Below are 21,957 nucleotides of genomic sequence, written 5' to 3'. Positions count from 1 at the left end.
AAAGAGGGTTTTTTTTCCTTCAGTTTATAATGAAAGTTACTGGTATAAATAGCCAACACAAAATAAAGCAGAAAGAACTTAAAAAACATAGAATAAAATCTGTACAGTGTGATCAAATTATTTGGAAAAATTAAATTGCCAACTTTATACACACACACACACACACACACATATACTCCTATTGTCTCTGCTTAATGCACTTATAAATAATTTAAACCCTTCCTTTCTTATTTTTAGTAGGTGATTTATTATTTAAGTAACACACTAAAAGTTATTATTTTTAAAGAAATTAAGAAATTATCTTTTTTCTGAAAGACACCCAAGAGCAAGTTGATCATGTGCTGAAATTTTTTTTCTGGCTTCTAATACAGTTTGAAAATGAGGAAAAGAAGAGAACTCAATAAAACATTTCTAAATATGGGGGTCATTTTTACCATCACGTCAGTGTTGGAAAGCCAGAAGAATGAGGTCCCATGCCGAGCACTAGACACTCCTGTCCTCACTGCTTGAGTGTTTGTGAAATTTTGGTACTTTGGACCCTAATGAACACTCTCTTTAGCTGGACAGCAACACAAATGGCTGTAAAGTGGACTGTTATCTATTATGTATACACACACACGCAGAGATTTAAAATGAGGTTTATTGATGTAAAGTGGCCTCCCTCTGTAACTGAAGAATCATAAGCCTTCCATTCTGCCCACTGCTTGTTTTCTTCTCCATGTCTTTGTATTTATAGGTTAGGTTTACTAGAGTGTCACTTAAGATACTGAAAATAGCATTAAAATGCTATCTTTTAACTTCCTCGGGGAAGCACCTCTCTGCTCCTTTTATTAATACCTTAGTTCTCAGACCTTCATTATCTTTCTCTTTAATCACAAGTACAGAACTTTCTGAACTGGTTTGTTTGCCTCTGGTTTTACCCCTTTAAATTCATCTTCCATGCAACTGAGTGATCCTTCTAAAGAACAAATGTGACCCCAACACTCCCAACTTAAATGGTTTCTGAGCTTCCTGGGCACCCTAAGGATTGAGTGAAAGCTCCTAAACACAGCTTGGACAGGCCATCCCATCTGCACCCCTTGTCTCTCGGTTCCTCTACTCCAGGCGCCATGTTATTCTGAAGCACTAATCAGCTTCTAGTTTTTCACATGCACCAATTGTTCACATTCCCACTCCTGGATTGCCCCCACACCTCACATATCCCTTGCCTTCCTCCCTCAAGGAGTTTCTACTCATTTTGTAAGGCATGGCTCAGCCATCTTTTCTGAAAAGTATTCTCTACCACCCTTTCTCTCTCTCAAAAAGACAAGGTACCTTTCCCCTGTTGCCCACAGGAAATTTACCAGTGGTTGCACTTGGTGTAAATGAACCTTATATCCAACTGTCTTCTCTGCTAGGCTGTAAGGTCTTCGATTTTAGAACTTGTATTAATTCATTTTAACATCCCTAGTGTCTAGCACTGTAAGTGCTGAGTAAATGTGGGTTGAACCTAAGCTGAGTTCCCAGAGATGAAGTCAAGAGTTCTTAGTATCTTTAAAAAAAAATAAAATAAACTTCTGACCTTTTTTCATTATAATCTTGGCAAATTTAGAATACCTTTATCCTAAAATAACTTTGTAATCAGGGAGTTGAAGCTCGAGTGGGAATGAGAACTGTAGTATTAAAGAATGAATTTTTTAGCAGTGTGTAAGAAATAATAGAAAAGAGCCATAACCAGTTTCACTGAAGACTGCTAATAAAAATCAGAGAAAACACCATAAATATGGCATTAAATAAGGTGGAAAGCTGTGCTGAAGCTTGAAGATGGAAATATTTGTGGAAAAATAAGACAGTGAGAAATAACGTCCTGCATCATGTTTTGACATGCTGTATTCATCTTTCTGGTGATGACTATATTTCACATGTAAATTAGGAAAAAAAGAGGGGAAAGGAAAGTGAATGTGTGTTATGTCCAGGAAGGGAGAGTCAAATATTTTAGAATAGCTTCTCTAGTCAGCTCTCTATATATGCTGGTCTTTTGAAGTACTGGTGAATTTTTAAATCTTGCCTTCTCCAAAGAAATAACAAGACTTAGAAATTTGAAAATCTCAGCTATGGTGAATTCAGTGACTTTCCATGAATCAATGTCATTATTTTTTAACATCTGTTGACCTTAAAAATCAAAACAAACAAACAAAAAACAAAACAAAACAAAAAAAGCCAGCTATTATACAAAAAAAAAAAAAGTTTATTCAAGAATAGAGAATTACAATTTGGGGCAATCAAATTATGGCAAACCATATGCAAGTCCAGAGAACAGAGGAGAGAGTCTTGCTTTTATGGAGGAAAAAAAGAAGTTGGGAGGGGCTTTTTGAAGAGCTCTGGATGATGGCTTCTCATTGGCTGAGTGTGGCAGTTTCTCATTGACAGAGCTGTTGCTTGGCAAGGAGAAATTCTTCCTTCCTCCTGCTGGATTAAGTAAAGTAAGCTTCCTCCTGTTTGTGGTCTCAGCATTGGGGTTTGAGAGCTCTCCCTTCAGGATTTTCCAACTCCATTTTTAATGAGGATTCCTTTATTTTTACACATCTGAAAGGAAAGCAGCCATATGACTGACCGTTGATGAATTTCAAAATCATGTGCCATAGAAACTATAAAGAAATTTAAACTAAAATACTGATATTTAGGCCTATTTTTAAAAACCTGCCAGTTTGGATATAATGTCTGTCACTGAATAGTCTGCTGATCTCCTTTGCTAAAATGGTTAAAACCCCAAACTAACACCATTAAGTATACATAATCTGGAATTTTATTTTTTTTTTATTTTTTATTTTTTTTAAAGATTTTTATTTATTCATTCATGAGAGACAGAGAGAGAGAGAGAGAGAGGTAGAGGGAGAAGCAGGCTCCCAAGGAGCAGAGAGCCCGATGCGGGACTCGATCCCAGGACTCTGGGATCATGACCTGAGCCGAAGGCAGACGCTTAACCATCTGAGCCACCCAGGTGCCCCCATAATCTGGAATTTTAAATTGTAGTTTACTCTGAGTGCTTCAGAGGCCCTGCCCCCAGCCTCCTTCTGGCAACTTTTTATGCATAGTTTTTATGCATATGTTTTATACACATGCTACCCTGCTGTGCTAGCCACAGCTAGTTGGAATAGAGAACAGGGGCAGCCCAAAGTCAACCTATGGGCTAATCTTTCAAAATGGAGGTGGCCAATCCAGCAGTTTGTACTAGAGAGTGATTGGCCAACTAGTCAGATACTCTCTTGAAGAGTTTGAATGCAGAAACACAAATAATAGAGTGACACCAAAACCCACAAACACACAGGTAACAGGCAGACAGTAGGCAGAGGCCACAAGAAAACAGAAGACACAAGACATAGAAAAGAACAGAGGGCCAGAATTGGGCAGAGCAGGGGAAACCATCATTTATGGGGAGGGTAGTGTCAGGAGAAGTATGAGTCAACAAGCAGAATCAGAAATAAATTGAGACAGGATTAGGGTGAAGTCACAAGAATAGGGGACAGCCAGAATGAATAGAATAGAAAGTGCTAGTGGCAGTGAATGTAGCTACCTACATGAGAAGTTTGATGGTGGAGGGAAACAATAGTTTAGTGGCAGTTATGCCTGAGGGGCTTTATTTAGGATGGATTGGAGGTGGGAACAAACTTATGGGTTAAGGAGACCCTCGACTATTTGGCATGACACCAGAGGAGAAAAAGGAAACAAAACTTAGGAGAAAGGGCTTAGCTTTTGAAAAGAGGAAGAAGGAGCCTTTTTCTTGGACAAAAAAGAATGAAGAAAAGACAGAGGCAGATACCAAGAACTTAAAATGAGAGAGGAAAAGAGCTCTTCTTTTCCTGTCTTGTTGATTTTCAGTATAAAAAAGAGAGAGAAATTGAAAATAGAGAAAATCAGTGAAACAAAAAGCTGGTTCTTCAAAAAAAAATCAACAAAATTGATAAACCTCTAGCATGACTAACAAAAGTACAAAAAGAGAAGACACAAATCACCAATATCAGGATAAAGCAGTGATATCACTACAAATTCTGCATTTGTTAAAGTGATCACAGCGGAATACTATGAGCAACTTAGAAGAAATAGAGCAATCCTTTGAAAACCGCAAACTACCATGCCTCAACTTGAATAGTCCATAACCATTAATGAAATTGAATTTGTCATTTTAAAGTACCAGAAAAGGAAACTTGGATGTGTAAAACTAATTCACCATTTGAAAATCAATCAGTAGAGTCTGCCATATCAGTAGGCAAAAGGAGAAAAACACATGATCATGTCAATTGACACAGAAAACTATTTGACAAAACCCTACACCCATTCACAATCAAAACTCTCAGCAAAACTAAGAACACAGAGGAACTTACTCAAGTTGATAAAGAATATCTACCAAAAAAACTACAGCTAATATCTTATGTAACAGTGAAAGACGGAATGCTTTCCCTCTGAGATGGGGAACAAGGAAAGCATGTCTGTCACCACTCTTCTTAATCATAGTACTGGAAGTTCCAGCCACTGAAATAAGGAAAGAAAAAGAAATTTTAAAAGCATATGTATTGAAAAGGAAGAAAAACAGTTTTAAAACTATCTGTTTGCAAATGACATGATTATCTGCAGAGGACATTCCAAAGAATCTATCAAAAAAAAAAAAGTTCCTAGAACCAATAAGTGATTTCACTATGGTCATAGGATAAAAAGATCTACATGCACAAATCAGTTGCATTTCTGTATATTCACAACGAACATGTGGAAATAAAAATTAAAAACTCAAAGCCATTTACAGTCACTCCAAAATAAATGTAATACTTAATATAGACTTAAAAAACATGTACAGAATCTGTATACTGAAAACCATAAACAATTGACAAAAGAAATTTAAAAAGGCCTAAATAAATGGAGAGACATACTGTGTTCATGGATTGGAAGACTCAACATAGTAAAGATGTCAATTTTCCCCAAACTGATCTGTAGATTTAATGCAATTCCTGTCAAAATCCAAGGTTTTTCTCTAACCATAGACGAGCTTATTCTAAAATTTGTATGGAAAGGCGCAGGCCCTAGAATAGCTGAAATGATCTTGAAAAAGAAGAATAAAATGAGAGTTATCACTCTACCTGATATTGCTGCTAGACAGCTATAGTAATCAAGATAGTATGGTATTGCTGGAGGAATAGAATAGAGAACCCAGAAATAGACCCACACGAAAATGCCTAACTGATTTTCCACAAAGGTGCAAAAGCTATTTAATGGAGGAAGAATAGCATTTTGAACAAATGGTGCTGGAGCAATTGGACATTCATAGGCGAAAGAAGGGAACTTTGACTTAACTTCACACCTAATAAATCAATAACCCAAAATGCATCGTGGACTTTAAGGAAAAATGTAAAAAATTAAAAATTCTAGAAAAGACATTATTAAGAGAAAATCTTTAGGATCTAGGACTGAGCAGAGTTCTTAGACTTTGACAGCAAAAGCACAATCCATAAAAGGAAAAATTGATAAATTGTATCTCATCAAAATTTAGAAGTTTTGCGCAGCAAAGACCCTGTTAAGAGAAAGAAAAAATAAGGCCTGGATGGCTCAGTCGTTAAGCATCTACCTTCGGCTCAGGTCATGATCCCAGGGTCCTGGGATCGAGCCCCGCATGGGGCTCCCTGCTCCGCAGGAAGCCTGCTTCTCCCTCGCCCACTCCCCCTGCTTGTGTTCCCTCTCTGGCTGTGTCTCTCTGTCAAATAAATAAATAAAATCTTTTTAAAAAAAAGAGAGAGAGAAAAAATAAGATACAATTTGGTAGAAAATATTTGCAAACCACATTTCCAACAAAGAATTATTATCTGGAATATGCAAAGAACTCTCAAAACTCAGCAGTAAAGAAGCACAAAACTGTCCATTTAGGAAATGGGCAAAGATATGAATAGACATTTCACTGAAGAATATATGCATATGGCAAATAAGCACATGAAAATTTGTTCAACATTATCTAAAGTCATTAATTAAATGCAAATTAAAACCTCAATGAGGTATCACTGCACACCTATCAGAATGGCTTAATAAAAATTAGTGACAGAACCAAATGCTGTCAAGGATGCAGAGAAACAATCACTTACACATTGCGGGTAGGGATATAAAATAATACAGCCATTTTGCTGTGTTTGCCATAGCAAACAGTTTAGTAGTTGCTCGTAAAACTGGTGATTCCATCAGTAACATTCTTTTTTTTTTTTTAAAGATTTTATTTATTTATTTGAGAGAGAGAGAATGAGAGACAGAGAGCATGAGAGAGAGGAGGGTCAGAGGGAGAAGCGGACTCCCTGCCGAGCAGGGAGCCTGATGCGGGACTCGATCCTGGGACTCCAGGATCATGACCTGAGCCGAAGGCAGTTGCTTAACCAACTGAGCCACCCAGGCGCCCCCATCAGTAACATTCTTGATAGTTTATCTTAGAGAAATGAAAACTTACGTTCACACAAAAACATGTACAGAAATTTTCATAGCAGCGTTCTTCATAATAGCCAAATAATAGAAACAAACCAGGTGTCCTTCAAAGAGCAAATTGTTAAACAAACTGTGTTACACCCGTGTCATGGAATTCTATTCAGCAATAAAGGGAACATATCGTTGATACAACTTGTATGTATCTATAGGGAATTAGCTGAGTGAAAAAAAGTCTATCTTGAAAAGTAACTTACTGGTTGGTATCATTTATATAATACTTTTAAAACTACCAAATTAGAGAACAGATTAGTGGCTTCGAGGAAGTTGGGGGGGGGGGGGCGGGGAAGGTGGTCACTTTGGGTATAAAAGATAATTTGTTGCCAACAAAAGGATTACCCAGTTCCATCACTAGCCCCCTGAGGTTAGATTTCATAGATTTACAGCAGAACAATTGACATAATGAAGTGTGTTTGGGAAAATGTGATCCCAACCTATGACCAGCCCAGATCACAGTAAACACCATACAGATATTCACAGAAACTATAATGCATCAGCTCAACACTTCACATATTCATGTTCCAGTCCAATGAAAAAGTACTGCATGCTGTACTCCTGGGCTTTTGAAAACGCACCAAATGACATCCTGGTGAAAACTTGGTCAAATGACATCAAATAAACACAGCATGATGGTACTAAAATGAGCATTAGAGCCAGGTAGGGGAAAAATCAGCACTTCTGTGATACCAAGGGGTGGGAAAGACAGATTTCTGCTGGTTCTTTTATTTTTTAAGATTTTATTAATTTATTTGAGAAAGAGCGTTTGAGAGAGAGCAAGCACAAGCAGGGGGAGGGGCGGAGGGAGAGGGAGAAGCAGACTCCCCACTGAGCAGGGACTCGATCCCAGGACTCCGGGTTCATGACCTGAGCCCAAGGCAGATGCTTAACCGACTGAGCCACCCAGGTGCTCGTCTGCCAGGTTGTCTTAAACTCTGTGCATTTGTGTGTGTGTGCAGATGTGCAGTGTGGGTGACTTGAATTAAAGGCTTTTTTTTTTTTTTCCAGATAAAAGAAATCCTATTTATATCTTCAAAGCCCACAAACCAGGGTCCTTTCAGCAACATTATTTTTGCATTCCACTAAGCCCTCCCCCTCCAGTTCTAGCTGTGAGGAATGAAATGCAGACATTGAAGAGGTGTTCCACTACCTCAGTATCTAGAGACAATGTTTCTATTTGGGAAGGTTCGTTCAAATCACATTTCTTTTTTTTTAAGATTTTATTTATTTATTTGACAGAGACACAGCGAGAGAGGGAACACAAGCAGGGGGAGTGGGAGAGGGAGAAGCAGGCCCCCCGCCAAGCAGGGAGCCCGATGTGGGGCTCGATCCCAGGACCCCAGGATCACGACCCGAGCTGAAGGCAGACGCCCAATGACTGAGCCACCCAGGCACCCCTCAAATCACATTTCTTGACAGCAGGTCCATCTCATGCATCTTTTTTTTTTATGTTATGTTAATCACCATACGTAACATCATTAGTTTTTGATGTAGTGTTCCATGATTCATTGTTTGCATATAACACCCAGTGCTCCATGCAGTTAATATCCCAACCAGTTACTTTTATGGAGGGACATAAATATTTGTTGAGCAGGTTGGATGAACCCACACATATTACTGAGATCAGACTTTATTTCTACCAGTTTGTTGGACTTTATGCAGGATACCAAAATATTTTAATACACTGTCTTTTCCCTAAAATGTTTATAACCACAATTCTAACACATCCCCTTTTATCCACAGTGTCTCCTTTGCTGGCAGACTAGTTTATACCTGTTTCTTTAGTGAGAGACTCTTATGCTGTCACATACATACCAAAGTCCCTCTCCACCCTACCCCTGGACTGGAACACCAGCAGTCTGATTAGCTTAAACATCCAGGGTTTCAGACCAAGGGCCATTTCAACTAATGGACTCAAGAGGTTCCAGGAGACCTTGAAGGGTTACAAAATATGTAGCCTTTTGGGTCCAAACATTCCTAACCAGTACGGACCCATGAGCAATAATTAGATTTGTTTTTCTTTTTTGAAACTGAAAAGAGTATTATAGCTGGCCTGGTTTCCTTGAAGATTCCAGCAATCTATTTGAATTTGCCAATTCAGAGCCAAAGACATATTTATCTTTGCCATCCGAGTAACTTACACTAGAAGATCATGGGGTGAACAGACCACAGCAAAGTGCATTTTTCTGCCTTCAGTCAATACTGTACTTAAATTAATTCAGAATAAGAGCAGTCTGTCCTTTGCTTTAAAATTTCAAATGACATTCCCTCATGAAAATGCATTCAGGAGCTGTAAGTCCCCATCGTTATGGGGAGTCCACCCAAGCCAAATATCCGATTCCTACAGAAGAAAAGCAGTAAAGAAGTCTGCGTGTCCTGCCTGATATATTCCATCATTACTTATGTGTTTTGAAAACAAATCTATAAATAAAAACCTAGATTGTAATTTTTTTTTCCAAGAGTGCCATTAATGAATGTAAACATTTCTTCCATACCGTAAACCTGTGGAAGATACAGATCGCCATTTCAGCAACTGGGCGTGTTTTGCTTCTGTCAACTTTAGAGAGACAGGATTTTAAAAGATAACTAGTGGCAAATCTGTCTAGAAGAGATGGTTGGGACCTGGACTGACATATTTTAAACCATATTTTAATCCAGCAACACTGAAACCAGGACTTTCAACCCATGGGCTGGTTACTGAAACCTGATGGGAGAGAGGAACAAGTTACCTCCATGCCTCCCATGCCCCTGCCACATTGGTGGGGAAACTGAGCAAATAGATCTTTCTGGTAGGATCGGGGTAATGGGCACCAGCAATTCCATGACTTTTTTCTTTCTCTCTTTCTTATTATTTTATTTTTTCTTGTTACTGGAACTAAAGCAAAGTAATAGTGAAAAAACAAAATACCAAAAGCTCTAAAAGAGAAGAAGAATTGCATAAATCTTGCTATTAAGTGATAATCACTGCAGATAAATATTTTTCTAAAATTAAGGCAGCGTGCTGATTTAGAAAATGCAAGCATAGAGAAAACAAATCCAAATCCATCACCCAGTCATCTCTCTATTCACATCTACACACAATTATCCCTGTAATTTATATAAGGGTCATTCTTGGTATCGTACCCTGAATCTGGATTTTTTTTTTTACTCAATTGAATGTTTGGGAGATCTTTCTATATCAGGAAATATTAAAAAAAAACCCATTCTTTTTAATGGATGCAGATAATTCTTTTAAAAGGATGGATGGATGTTTCAGAAATTGTGCAGCCAGTCCCTTATTTATGAGTAGGTAGGTTGTTTCTAGCTTTCTGTTCTCTGAAATAATGCTTCACTGAAGCTCTTTGTACATGTATCCTATACTTAATAGCTCTAGATAAATTTCTAGAAGAGGAATTACTGGGTGAATTTTGATATCTATTTCAAGACTGCCAAAAGAAAGATTAAGCACTTATGCTTTCACTAGTAATGTATAAGAAATGTGGATTCCTCATACCCTTATCAGTATTACTAGTATTCTCCTAATTTACTAGGAGAAAATGAAATATTTACCCCATTCATTAGGTAGAAATGATAGGTCATTTTTACTAGTAGTTTTTTCATTAATGGTGCAGTCAAACATCTTTTCATATATTTATTGACCATTTTATTCTGCAAACTGCCCATTTCCAAATTGGGATTTTTGTCTTGTCTCAAATTGCTTTTTAAAGATTTATCTTATCTTATAAATACATACTTTGTGTCTATCATGTATTGCAAATATTTTCCCAATTTGTCATTTGTCTTTTGTCTTTTGACTTGTTTTTGGATGTTTTTAAATTATGTATGAATTTTAATACCTTCATGTAACACCTAATACATAATTTTATATCGGGCTTTTATCTTTTTAACATTGTATTGCTTTTACTTTCCCTCATTAAAAATTCAAGTAAAGGGACGCCTGGGTGCCTCAGTCGGTTAAGCGTCTGCCTTCGGCTCAAGTCATGATCCCAGGATCCTGGGATCAAGTCCCACATCGGGCTCCTTGCTGAGCAAGGAGCCTGCTTCTCCCTCTGCCTGCCTCTGTCTCTCTCTCTCTGATAAATAAATAAAAATCTTAAAAAAAAAAATTCAAGTAAAATATTTTAATGAGTGTATAAAATATGTTTTAGGAATGTACCATTATTTATCTTACTGTAATGTAGTTTCCTAGTGATTTTTTTCCCTACTGCTGGTTATATTGATATTGTTTATTTCTTACCACCGTAAACAATGCTGGATTAGAGGATAGTGAGGTGATAAGCAGACAGAAAAAATAAAGTACCTGGGCTCTTCAAAATTTTAGTAACAGGAGAAATTGAAAGTGATGTGAGACTCTTTTTTTTTTTTTATCACGCTTGCTAAAGGGACAAAGACTTAACAAAGGCCCAATTGTAATATCTTTTAAAAAAAGATGAGAGGCATATTAAGAAAAAATAGCCCTGGGGCGCCTGGATGGCTCAGTAGGTTAAGCATCTGACTCTTGGTTTCAGCTGAGATCATGATCTCATGGGTCCTGAGATCAAGCCCCACGTGGGGCTCCATGCACAGCGGGAAGTCTGCTTGAAGATTCTCTCCCTTTGCCCCTCCACCTGTGTGCGTGTTTGCGCTCTCTCTCCTTCTCTCTCTCTCTCTCTCTCTCACACTCACACACACACACTCTCTCTCTCAAATAAATAAATAAATCTTTAAGGAAAAAAAAAGAAAAAATAGCCCTGGGGGAAGATAAATAAATAAACAAGACAATAACACACTAAATTTGTGTGTTTTAGTAACTTATGGTTTCAAATGAACCTTTGAGATTTGTTTTATTTTTTTGCATTTCCCCCATTTGTTTTATTGGGTTATAAAGTCTTCTATTCCTTAACTGTGGAGTCCCCTCGTGATTTCTATCACATTTTGTTACTCCTGGCAACAATCAAATGTATCCAATCTCTTTAGGCCTGTCTAATAAGTGGCATTATTGCATCATTCAAGCATTTAAATTTGATTGATGAGTTTATCCATAAAGGTTGTTCATAAATCTGTTAAAGTCATTTATTTCTGATATCGGTATAATTGTCTATGCCAGTATTAATGCTGCTTTCCAGAAGATTAACCATATGTTGTAGGGCCTAATTTGGGGTTCAGAGTGGAAAGTGGTGATCTTTTCAACATGTGATTTATTGGAGGAAAACGAAGCTTGATGGGGACAATCTGGGAGCAGACAGTTGGGAGGGAACCCTCACACAGACCTTGTATTATTTTGCTGTTATTCAGCAATTTATATTGTGGGACTTCTAGTACCAACCAGGGTGAAATATAGCCTCACATTTTACTACCAACTCTGTTTTTTCTGTCTCTCTTCTCCACTAAGACCAGGGAATAGAACATAAAGGTCGACAGCCTTATCCTAATCTGAATTGTTTTGAATATTGTACTTGTATTTTCATCCTTCACTGATTTTTAACATGATGTGATATATTATAGCCATATTCATTATTATTTTTTTTATTTTTTTTTAAGATTTTATTTATTTATTTATTAGAGAGCGAGCGAGCGAGAAACAGCATGAAAGGGGGGAGGGTCAGAGGGAGAAGCAGACTCCCCGCCGAGCAGGGAGCCCGATGCGGGACTCGATCCCGGGACTCCAGGGTCATGACCTGAGCCGAAGGCAGTCGCTTAACCAACTGAGCCACCCAGGCGCCCTCCTTGCAACTTCTTACTAATTATCCTGATTTTTTGTTATGGGAGATACATTTAATATGTTTTTCTTATGGTCGTCTTTTTTTTTTTTTTAAGATTTTATTTATTTGCGAGAGAGAGAATGAGAGACAGCGAACATGAGAGGAAGGAGAGTCAGAGGGAGAAGCAGGCTCCCTGCCGAGCAGGGAGCCCGATGCGGGACTCGATCCCGGGACTCCAGGATCGTGACCCGAGCTGAAGGCAGTCGCTTAACCAACTGAGCCACCCAGACGCCCCAGCCATATTCATTATTGTGTGTGGCACCAAAATTAGGCTTTAGAAGTGTAACTTTTAATGAGAGGAAATGCTTGTGATTATTTGTGACATATCAACTGTGTCACATCAAGTCCTTAATATACTATAATTCAGTAGGGGCGTTTTCCTCAATTTCACAGCAGTAAATGCAGCACATTGGTTCCATTGCCTTACCTAGGTTTTAGAGTTGTTTTGAACAATGGGTTTTGCTTGTAGTTTCCATGGCATTTCACCTAAATCAGTTGGGCGAGTCTACCCCAGCTAGTAAGTGTCAGGTGCATAACTGGATAGATATAAGTGAAAAGGTGCCTTATTTTGGAAATGTGCAGGTCTACTCTTGCCTAGCCTCAGTATTTGTCATCTGTGCTCTTCAGATTATGGCTTCTTGCCATCCCCGTTCCCCTACCCCCACCCCTGTCCAGGGTCAGTTAATCATTCCCAAGCCATCAGGTTCTGTTCTTGCCCACACCCACACTATATTTTTAAAGTACCTGTCTCCTTTGTGTGTGTCTTAGGGGCAGAATTCAGGCCTGTCTTCCGTATATCCTCAGGACTTGGTGCCTACTCTAGGCTCTAGCACAGAGTGATAATTTGATGAATTCAACTGAGTGAACCCCATCTTGCCATCTTAATGTACTGAATGATTAATACGTGCAACTGATGATGAAGAACAGAGTCCGGCTTCCTTCAAGCCTTCCTTTCTTCCTTTCAGAAATATTTGCTGAGCCCTTGGTTGTATCGTGAACATCATTCTTGGCACAGAGAATACAGTGGTGAAAATGAGAGGGAAAAAACCTGCCTTCAGGGAGTTAAAAATCTAATGAAATAACTCAATAGTCTTCTTTGTCCAATTCATGTGTTTTTCAGGTTCAGGTTGGATAAACAAATCAAGTATCCCCTCATATTAAAAAAGTAAATTAAAAAACTGCATCTGGGACTTTGCTACTGGCAACGTAGTATACCAGAGAAACACAGAGCTGCGTAATCCACTGTCGTAGCCACTTGCCAGTGTGGCCGTGAGCACATGCAGTGTACTAGTCTGAATTCAAATGTACGAAAACCATAAAATACACACCAGACTTTGAAGATGGAGTATCGAAAAAAGAATGTAAAGTATCACATTAATAATTTCGTATTATGTGTTGAAATAATTTTTTTTAAGATTTTATTTATTTATTCATGAGAGACAGAGAGGCAGAGGGAGAAGCAGGCTCCCAAGGAGCAGGGAGCCCGATGCGGGACTCGATCCCAGGACCCTGGGATCATGACCTGAGCCGAAGGCAGACGCTTAACCATCTGAGCCACCCAGGCGCCCGTAAATAACCCATCGTTTTCTAGGGTAGGAATAGTGATTGTAGACTGACATGGGGAACATTTTGATAGTTTATTAGCTCAAGTCCCTTCTCCCCACCCTCCTCTTCACCCAGAACAGATGGAGGGAAATGAGTAAAATTCAAAAGGAATTAATTACCTTTCTCTCCAGCAAGCTATTTGGGAAAAAGATGCTGAAGTGAATGGCAAATCTACAAGATTTTTCTTTTCACATAAATGCAGGCCCCTGTTACTTTGTGTGGGTTCTTAGAAAGAAGTCTAAAATATGAAAATCCAAGCTTCTAAGTTAGAGAAGAGATTCTTTGCAAAACAGACCCACTAAAGAGCGTTGTTGGCAGCCACTCTTTAATCTCTGTGTACTTGTTAACTAACTGCAGAGGAGACACTGGGAAGTCAGTCAAAAATTAAGGTATTCATGAAACCTAAATATAAAGGAAAAAATATATATTGATCGTGGCAGAGAGGGTCTAGAGTGGACCCCATGTTTCCTGCCTTGCTTCTAACCAATGTAACAAGGCAAAAGTGAAGGGATGTTTATGATTTTATGTGTGTGATAACATGACATAAGATAGTCTCTCCTATCTTACTGAAGTTTCTCTTTCCCTTGATGGCTTTGAGGAAATAAGTGTTCCTGTTGAGGGATTCCACATAGAAAGAAACTGCTGAAAGCTTCTAGAAGCTGAGAACAGCCTCTGCTAACAGCCAGCAAGAAACTACAAAAGAACTAAATTCTGCCAACAGCCAGATTGAATTTAAAACTGTATCCTCTCCCAGTCAAGCCTCGGAAGAAACCATAACCCCTGCCAACACCTTGACCGCAGCCTTGTGACCCTAAACAGAAGATCCAGCAAAGTCATGCCCAGACTCCCGACCCCTGAACACTGGGCAAGAAATATGTTACTTTAAGCTGCTAATTTGTACTAATATTGTTAGTCAGCAATAGTTAACTAACACACTGGTACTTTGACTTATCCAAATTGTAACCATTAAGCATATTTTAAGTAAAGTAAGATATGTGCACTGAAATTATTGGAATTCATTGTTCCTTTTCTTTGATCTTCCATCTTCTCAAGCCTGGCTGAGGGATTTAGGTGTATATTTAATAATAAATCAGTTATATTTATAATATTTTATAGCATTTTAAAGTTTACAGGTAATAGACTTTTGGTTGGTAAATGATAATTCAGTTTCCCATAGTTTGGTTTGACATGATTCTGCAGTTCAGAATGTATCAGACACATATCTAGGACTCCAAAGAGAGATATGGACCAGATATTTTTTTTAGATTTTATTTATTTATTTTGAGAGAGAGAAAAAGAGGGAGAGAGCAAGAGCAGGGAGGAGGAGGCAGAGGGAAAGGGAGAAGTAGACTCCCCGCTGAGCACAGAGCCCGATGTGGGACTCAATCCCAGGACCCTGGGATCACGACCTGAGTGCAAGGCAGATGCTTAACCGACTGAGCCACCCAGGCGCCCCTGGACCAGATATTTCGTTCAAATCATTAGCATCTTCCAGATGGTAATTAGATCTATTAAAATGGATTAAGTCACTTGATCATCCGTAGAAGGTAAGACTATGGACAAGGCTCAGGAAAGAAACAATATTTAAGGGGCATACAGAAGAATCGGCAAAAGGGAAACCAAGTCAGAAAGGTAAAAAGAAATTTAAGAGAGAGTTTTGTCAGGGATGCCAAGAGTTTCAAGATAAAGAGCGTACCAAAAAAAAAAAAAAAGGATAACGAAACCCGGGTTAATTGGGTTTAGGAATTAGGAAGTGATTGTTGATCTTAGTGAGATGGAATGGAAGTTGGATTTCAATGAGTCGCTAAATAGCTTAGGAATGAGAAGTAGAGGTAAATATTTACTTAGGTAATAGCTAAAGGGGAAGGTTGAATCAAAGGGTTCTCTTAAGACAGAAGAGACTTTCATGATTGTTACCATGAAGAGTTACTAAAAGAGAGCTTGTCAGTGTGGAAAAGGAAGGGGGGGGTTACTGTACAAATGAGGTCCGGGATTTGGTGAGAGGTAACTGGTGGTGCGGACAGCATAAAGAATCAGCCTCAGATGGGTGAAGAACACCTTTCTTTCAGACTAGGAGGAAAGAAATGAGCCTGCATGTGGAATTAAAGACATCCAGAGGTGTGGACATGAGAAGTCAGGGAATTTATATGACTTTCGTTTTCCCACCTGCCTTGAGGAAGTGGGCAGGGCTGAGTAGGGGCTAAATGGGTACAACCACTGATGGGAATGAGAGTCTTGCTGAGTAGAGCGGAGTTTCTAAGAGGCGTTAAGACTCTCACCAAAGCTGAAAGCTGTCCCACTATGAAATCTCCCTTGGAGTTGAAGGTGAATGCATTTTGGTTTGTCCATTAACATGAGAAACCTGAACTTGGGAAATAACCTCATAGCCCAGCTTCCAAGGCTGTTACCAAGGCCATCCCTCTTGCACTCATATGAATTATTCTCACACCTCTTGACTGACAAACCAGGCTTTTGTTTTTTGTTTTTGTTTTAATTTAGCATAACAAAAGAAAAATGTAGGTTTTCAGGTTGAAAGTAAGGAATTCTACTTGTAGGACATACTCCTTATAGTGAGGTGACATGCACACCTTCCTCACTAGAAGGGGTAATACTTTTTCTTCTTCCCGTCAGCACTGTTTTCAGTCCCCACCTCTTTCTTCATCGGATTTGAGTGAAACAAGATCAGAATCATCCCTCATTTTTCTCTCTGGCTGGTTCTTCTGGAAACAGTGCATGCATGCATTACAACTCTTCAGAGGTAACTTGCTTTTTCTTCAGGAGAATCTAAAACCATAAAGCTGGAATTGTTTTCCATTTCATTTCTTAAATGGAATCTTAAATTTTTGCTCCTGGAGAAATGGTCTATAAAGAATGCATCCTCCATATCTACATCGTCTATGAATAGATAGAACTCTGGCAGTAGCTACTACCGGAGGGAACATTCAGATCATCTAAAATTATTGTAGCAGTTTATTCTTTCATTTAACCTAATGAGTACGTACTGCTATGTGTCTGGTGCTGTTCTAGGCTCCAAATAAGGACCTCCTGCTTTCAGGGAGCTAACATTCTTATGTGCATGTGATGGGGGGAGAAGAGGGAGAGTGAAGCTGAAAATAAACAATTGAACAAATATGTTTAAAAAAGATTTAGCCGATAGTGGTAAGTGGTGAGTATGAGCAAAATAACAGAGATGTGATATCTGTTATATATTGTAGATATGATAATGACTGGGAAGAGGCTGGCTTTAGACATACAGAATATGCAGAATTCGGAAGATTATCAGATTGCAACCAGACAGCTCAACAATCTGCAATTACCTTGGCAAGAACGGAAGTGGTGTAAGACCTGCCGTATATATATTTTTGGAAAGCTTAATCTAAACCAGAGGAGAGGAACCCAGAGACCCGGCTCTGACATCAGCTGTCCATCCCTTCTTCAGCCAAAAAGAAAAAAAAAAGAAAAGAAATGCCTGAAAGCCAGAAAAGCCTTACAGATGAGAAAAATTATTTTTTAGATGTCCAGTCTTTTGTAAATAAATAGTCCTGTTAGTATATTGGTGTTGAGGCTCTCACCTGTTACTAATCCTTTGTCTTACATTTTTAAACAGCTGATTATATAATGTTAATGACACACACATTGCCACTCTCTCTCTCTCTGATCTTCACATGGATGGCCTCAGACCTCCATCTTTCTTTTCTTTTGCTTAGGCTTTGGGTTCTGGACTTACTTTAACTACATTCAGACTCTGGAAAAATGGAGGTTTCTGAGGTTACATTGGAAAGATCTTTGACTGACAGGCTCCCTTCGGCCACAAGGAATTGCAAGAGTGGAATAAAAAATGTGGATTTAGCTCAAACTCTGGCAGCTTTTTTTCCACCTGAGAAACGGAATCTGGCTGCGGCTAGCCCCGGGGAATGTAAATAGAACCTTACCTGTAATTAACCCAGGGCTTCTCCTGTTCTCGATGCAAATGGAGTTATAATTGTAGAATAGAAAGCCTGGATTTCCGAGGGGAGCTGGCAGTGGAATAGAGGAAAAAATTTCTAACTATGACAGCTCCCTCCTATCTCCTTCTAGAAAACCTGAAAGATAATAAAACTGGAGTTGCATTTGATGTAAGACATATGGTAATTACTATAAATAATATTATCACCCGGGGTCTGCAATGGTTTTGTCAGTGAGGTGCAATTTCACATATTGTCTGCGATAAAATCCCCGTTTTTGGTTATTGATAGCAATGCCTTTCTAAAATGGTGTAGGTGTTTTGTGACAGCTGCGAAGTTCCTGCCTCATATCCAGGTAATTGGGTTGAGAATAAGGCCTGCATGTTAAAACCTGACGATGTGAGAGGTGGAGAAAGCCCAGGGAATACTGTGAATATTTTGGTAGTTATTAACTGGCTAAAAGGGAAGCCTTTGCTAGTCAGTTCTTCTGAAGCAATGCTGAAGGGGGAAAAAAAAAAGAAAGAAAAAGAAAGAAAGCAAGAAAGACAGCCCCCTTTGAAAGCTTCTGTGGAGTCTTCAGTCAAAATTTGGAAATTTGGAGCTAATCAATCGTATCATGAATCTGTACTTAATATTTTTAAGGCTGTATACAGTATCCACAAATTAGACTATAATTACTTTCATTTTATGCTACTATTGATTGTTTCATCAGATTTTACTCCGCTTAATTGCTGATTTAATAGAAATTACTTCAGCGTCATAAGTATGTACGTGTGTAATAAACGCTTTTACTTATTGGTCATAGGAAAAATTGGTTCTATAGGATGTTATCCTGAGCAAGCTGTATATATTCAATTTTATAGCTGCTTCCAGGGAGCCAAATACTGAAGACACTAAGAGCATGTTAAAATGAACTACTCTAAATCATTTTTTGGAAATACGTGGGAAATAAATAACAAATAGCAATGGTATGTCTAAGTGATTTTATTGTTTAGATTAATAAAAGGAAACCAATACAATAACCAGATAAGGGAAAAATCAGATTATGGGTTTTACTTTTTTTAACGTCCTCTGTTGTGCAGAATTCGTTTTTTAAAAATCCCACCAAAGACCCATAAAACAGTGAGCTCTATTCAGAAGTTATTATTTAGGCACAAATCATCACTAGTGGCAATATATTCAGTGAGTGTGGCATTATATACCTGTGGTGAATTGAATAAATATGTATATATAAAGGTGTAGGTTGGCAAGTTAATTATGCTGTGAAGTGCTAAATAACTAGAAGTAATGGTAATAATTTGGGAATAAAATTGGTGTTCTATTAGTTGGTTATTATGATTAAAATTCCTTAGTTAATTCTTTTTTTGTTTTGTTTTGTTTTTCGGAAAGGGGAAATTGCCCAGATGTCAAAAAAAAATGGAATTGTAAAGTTAGCACAAAACTAAAGACCTTTGGCCTTAGCATTTTATAGCAAAACATTTGGGATTTGTATAAAAGACCTATAGCAAGGTGGTAATTCAAATCATTTTGACGCAATTTCATTCAAGAATTATTATTATTATTAAATACCTGAAAAGTTCAGACCCTAGAAATATAGCCATGAACAAAATTAAGCACTACTCGCATGAGCTTCCTGGATCCTAGGAATACAGCTGTGAACAAAATTAAGTTCTACTCTCATGAGCTTATACTTACTAGGTATAGATTCTGTGCTAGACCCTGTAGAACATCTAAGGTATAATTGAGGATATCTTGTTGAAGTATTATACCAATTTCTCACCAGACCTAGTTGAGATTCTGAGTGGTCATTTGTTGGTACAGGAAACATAACCAGACTAATGTGACTCCTCCCCTTGGTGAATTACCACTAGAGATTACCCCAGGTGGAGTTGTGGCACAAAGTAATCTTTAATTGTAGCAAATAAGATAATCACGGGGAGTAATTTCCAAAGCCGTGACTCCCTGAGGAGGGGTGAGCAAGTTCTTTTTATTTGGGGTTTAGGATGAATGTTTAGAAAGGGGAGCTTTGTCATCACATGTAAAGGCGGGCATGAGGTTGCGCCTAGACAGGCTTCGAAGGTTATGTTAAAGAAGCTTGTGCTCTTCCTAAGATGGAGACTTTAACATTATAATGAGGCAGAGGTAACTGTTGAACAATTTTTGGCTCATCTGCATAGTCATTGACTTGGTGGCCAAGCTCAAGCTGGGGTTTTTTGGGTTTTGTTTTTTTTAAGATTTTATTCATTTATTTGACAGAAAGAGGGAGAGAGAGCAAAAGCAGGGGGAGGAGCAGGAAAAGCAGACTCCTCACTGAGCAGGGAACCTTAAGTGGGACTTGATCCCAGGACTCCGGGATCATGACCTGAGCCAAAGGCAGACGCTTAACCAACTGAGCCACCCAGGTGTCCACTCAAGATGGTTTAAACTGGCTTAGGCTGGCTAGTTCTTGGTTGGCCAGTAGGTAGTCTAGGGTTATTCTGTGGTCTAAGACCATTCAGGCTAAGGAATGCAGGGCCTTGCTTGTTCATAGGCTGGACCCATATCAGTTGACCCTGAGTCCAGGCTTCTGCAGAGACAGGTAGTGCATTTGTTAGTGGGATCTGAAAAGAAGCGATAGACAAAGAGAAACAGTTCTCTGAAAAGCAAGCTTTAAATTTTCTGCTAGTCTTAACCTCATCAACCCTATTGGGCATGGTTTCAGAAAGAACCAGGAATTGGTGGTTCCTGTCTGACTTTCCAACAAGCACATGGAACTCTTCTCTAGTGTAACAGAAAGATTATCTTCTGTGGAGATAAAAAACTTTCTTAATTTTTCAAAAGAAAAATAAGAGACAGCCCACCTCTGGTTGGGTTGAAAAATTTTTACATATTTGTTTGCTCACTGTATTTTTTTATAAGTTGTTCTTTGACTGTTTTCTCGGGGTCTTAGTATTTTCACATTTGAAGTTCATTATATAATTAAGATACTATGTCTTTGTCATATGTACTATAAATAGTGTCCCCATCTATCAGTCTATTTTTGGGTTCACAGCTCTTTAAAGCAAATGTCTGATTTATTGTCTTTTATTTGAAGCAACAGATCTTTTCTTAAAGAACCAAACTTGTAGTTTATTTGGTTGTTCATACCTTAAAATACAGTAAGGAAAAGATATACACCAAAAATAATGGCATTTTTCTTCTTGTTAATGAGCCTTTCCCCTTGGAGAAAAGTTCACTAGCAATTTTCATTGAAGGATGTTCTTTCTTGAGACATTTTGTGCATGTATTATTGGAATTTGAGAGGGAGGAATCCTTTCTATGGAGTAGTTCCCTTTGTGGGCGTCAACCCTTAATTTAGAGAACATTATTATACGGTAGTTAAATAGTATTTGTGAGGTTGCCCAAATGGGAGTAAATCTGGGAGATTTATTTTCAATTTTATAATCACTTAGCTTTTGAATTGCATTAATTGTTGCATTCCCGATAATGAATTATACATACTGAAGATTTTTCTCAGGCCCATAGCAGAGGTTATTTGGTGATGTAGTGGAAAGAACATTGGATTTTGTACCAGAAGATGTGGTTTTCACCACAAATGAGGACATGGACTAGATGATTCCAAGGTCCTTTTAGGAATGTGTGATTCTGGGGCCCCTGGGTGGCTCAGTTGTTAAGCATCTGCTTTCAGCTCAGGTCATGATCCCAGGGTCCTGGGATCAAGCCCCACGTTGGGCTCCCTGCTCGGCGGGAGGCCTGCTTCTCCCTCTTCCACTCCCCCTGCTTGTGTTCCCTCTCTTGCTGTGTCTCTCTCTGTCAAATAAATAAATAAAATCTTAAAAAAAAAAAAAAAGGAATGTGTGATTCTATGACCACTGGAAAATTCTCCCCCTTTTTAATAGAAGTTATTTTCCTCTTTTTTCTTCTCTTCCTTTCTAGGTTTAGAGAAGTTCAAGAATTCAGTTGTACATGTTGAGTCTTAGATATCTGAGTTAGCTCTTATGAAAAATTTAAAATGAAGATGCACATTTGGAAGTTGTAAGCAAGCAAATATTTAAAGCCATGGAAATAGACAACGTAAGAAACACATGAAACCAGAAGAATTCAGGATGAAACTGGAAAGATTATATATATATATATATATATAATGGTTCTGTAGAAGAGGAACTGGCAAAGGAGACAGGGAATCATGTCCAAGAATTAAAGAT

General features: G+C 38.4%; 1 protein-coding gene across 1 annotated transcript in view; it reads left to right on the top strand.

Annotated features, from left to right (window-relative positions):
• LOC123859478 (alpha-N-acetylgalactosaminide alpha-2,6-sialyltransferase 5-like) overlaps positions 1 to 18,811 on the top strand; it is a 55,627-nt gene extending 36,816 nt beyond the window's left edge. Inside the window, exon 3 of the mRNA XM_045897393.2 lies at positions 17,045 to 18,811. Within this exon, the coding sequence (XP_045753349.1) occupies positions 17,045 to 17,050 (6 nt within the window). The 3' untranslated portion in view covers positions 17,051 to 18,811. The remainder of the gene's footprint in view (positions 1 to 17,044) is intronic.
• Positions 18,812 to 21,957: the final 3,146 nt, after the last annotated feature.

Source organism: Mirounga angustirostris, unplaced genomic scaffold (genome assembly GCF_029215605.1).
Source record: "Mirounga angustirostris isolate CCGP_5_RB_7025 unplaced genomic scaffold, mMirAng1.0.hap1 SCAF_4, whole genome shotgun sequence".
Lineage (NCBI taxonomy): Eukaryota > Metazoa > Chordata > Mammalia > Carnivora > Phocidae > Mirounga > Mirounga angustirostris.
This window is presented reverse-complemented; position numbering and strand designations above follow the sequence as displayed.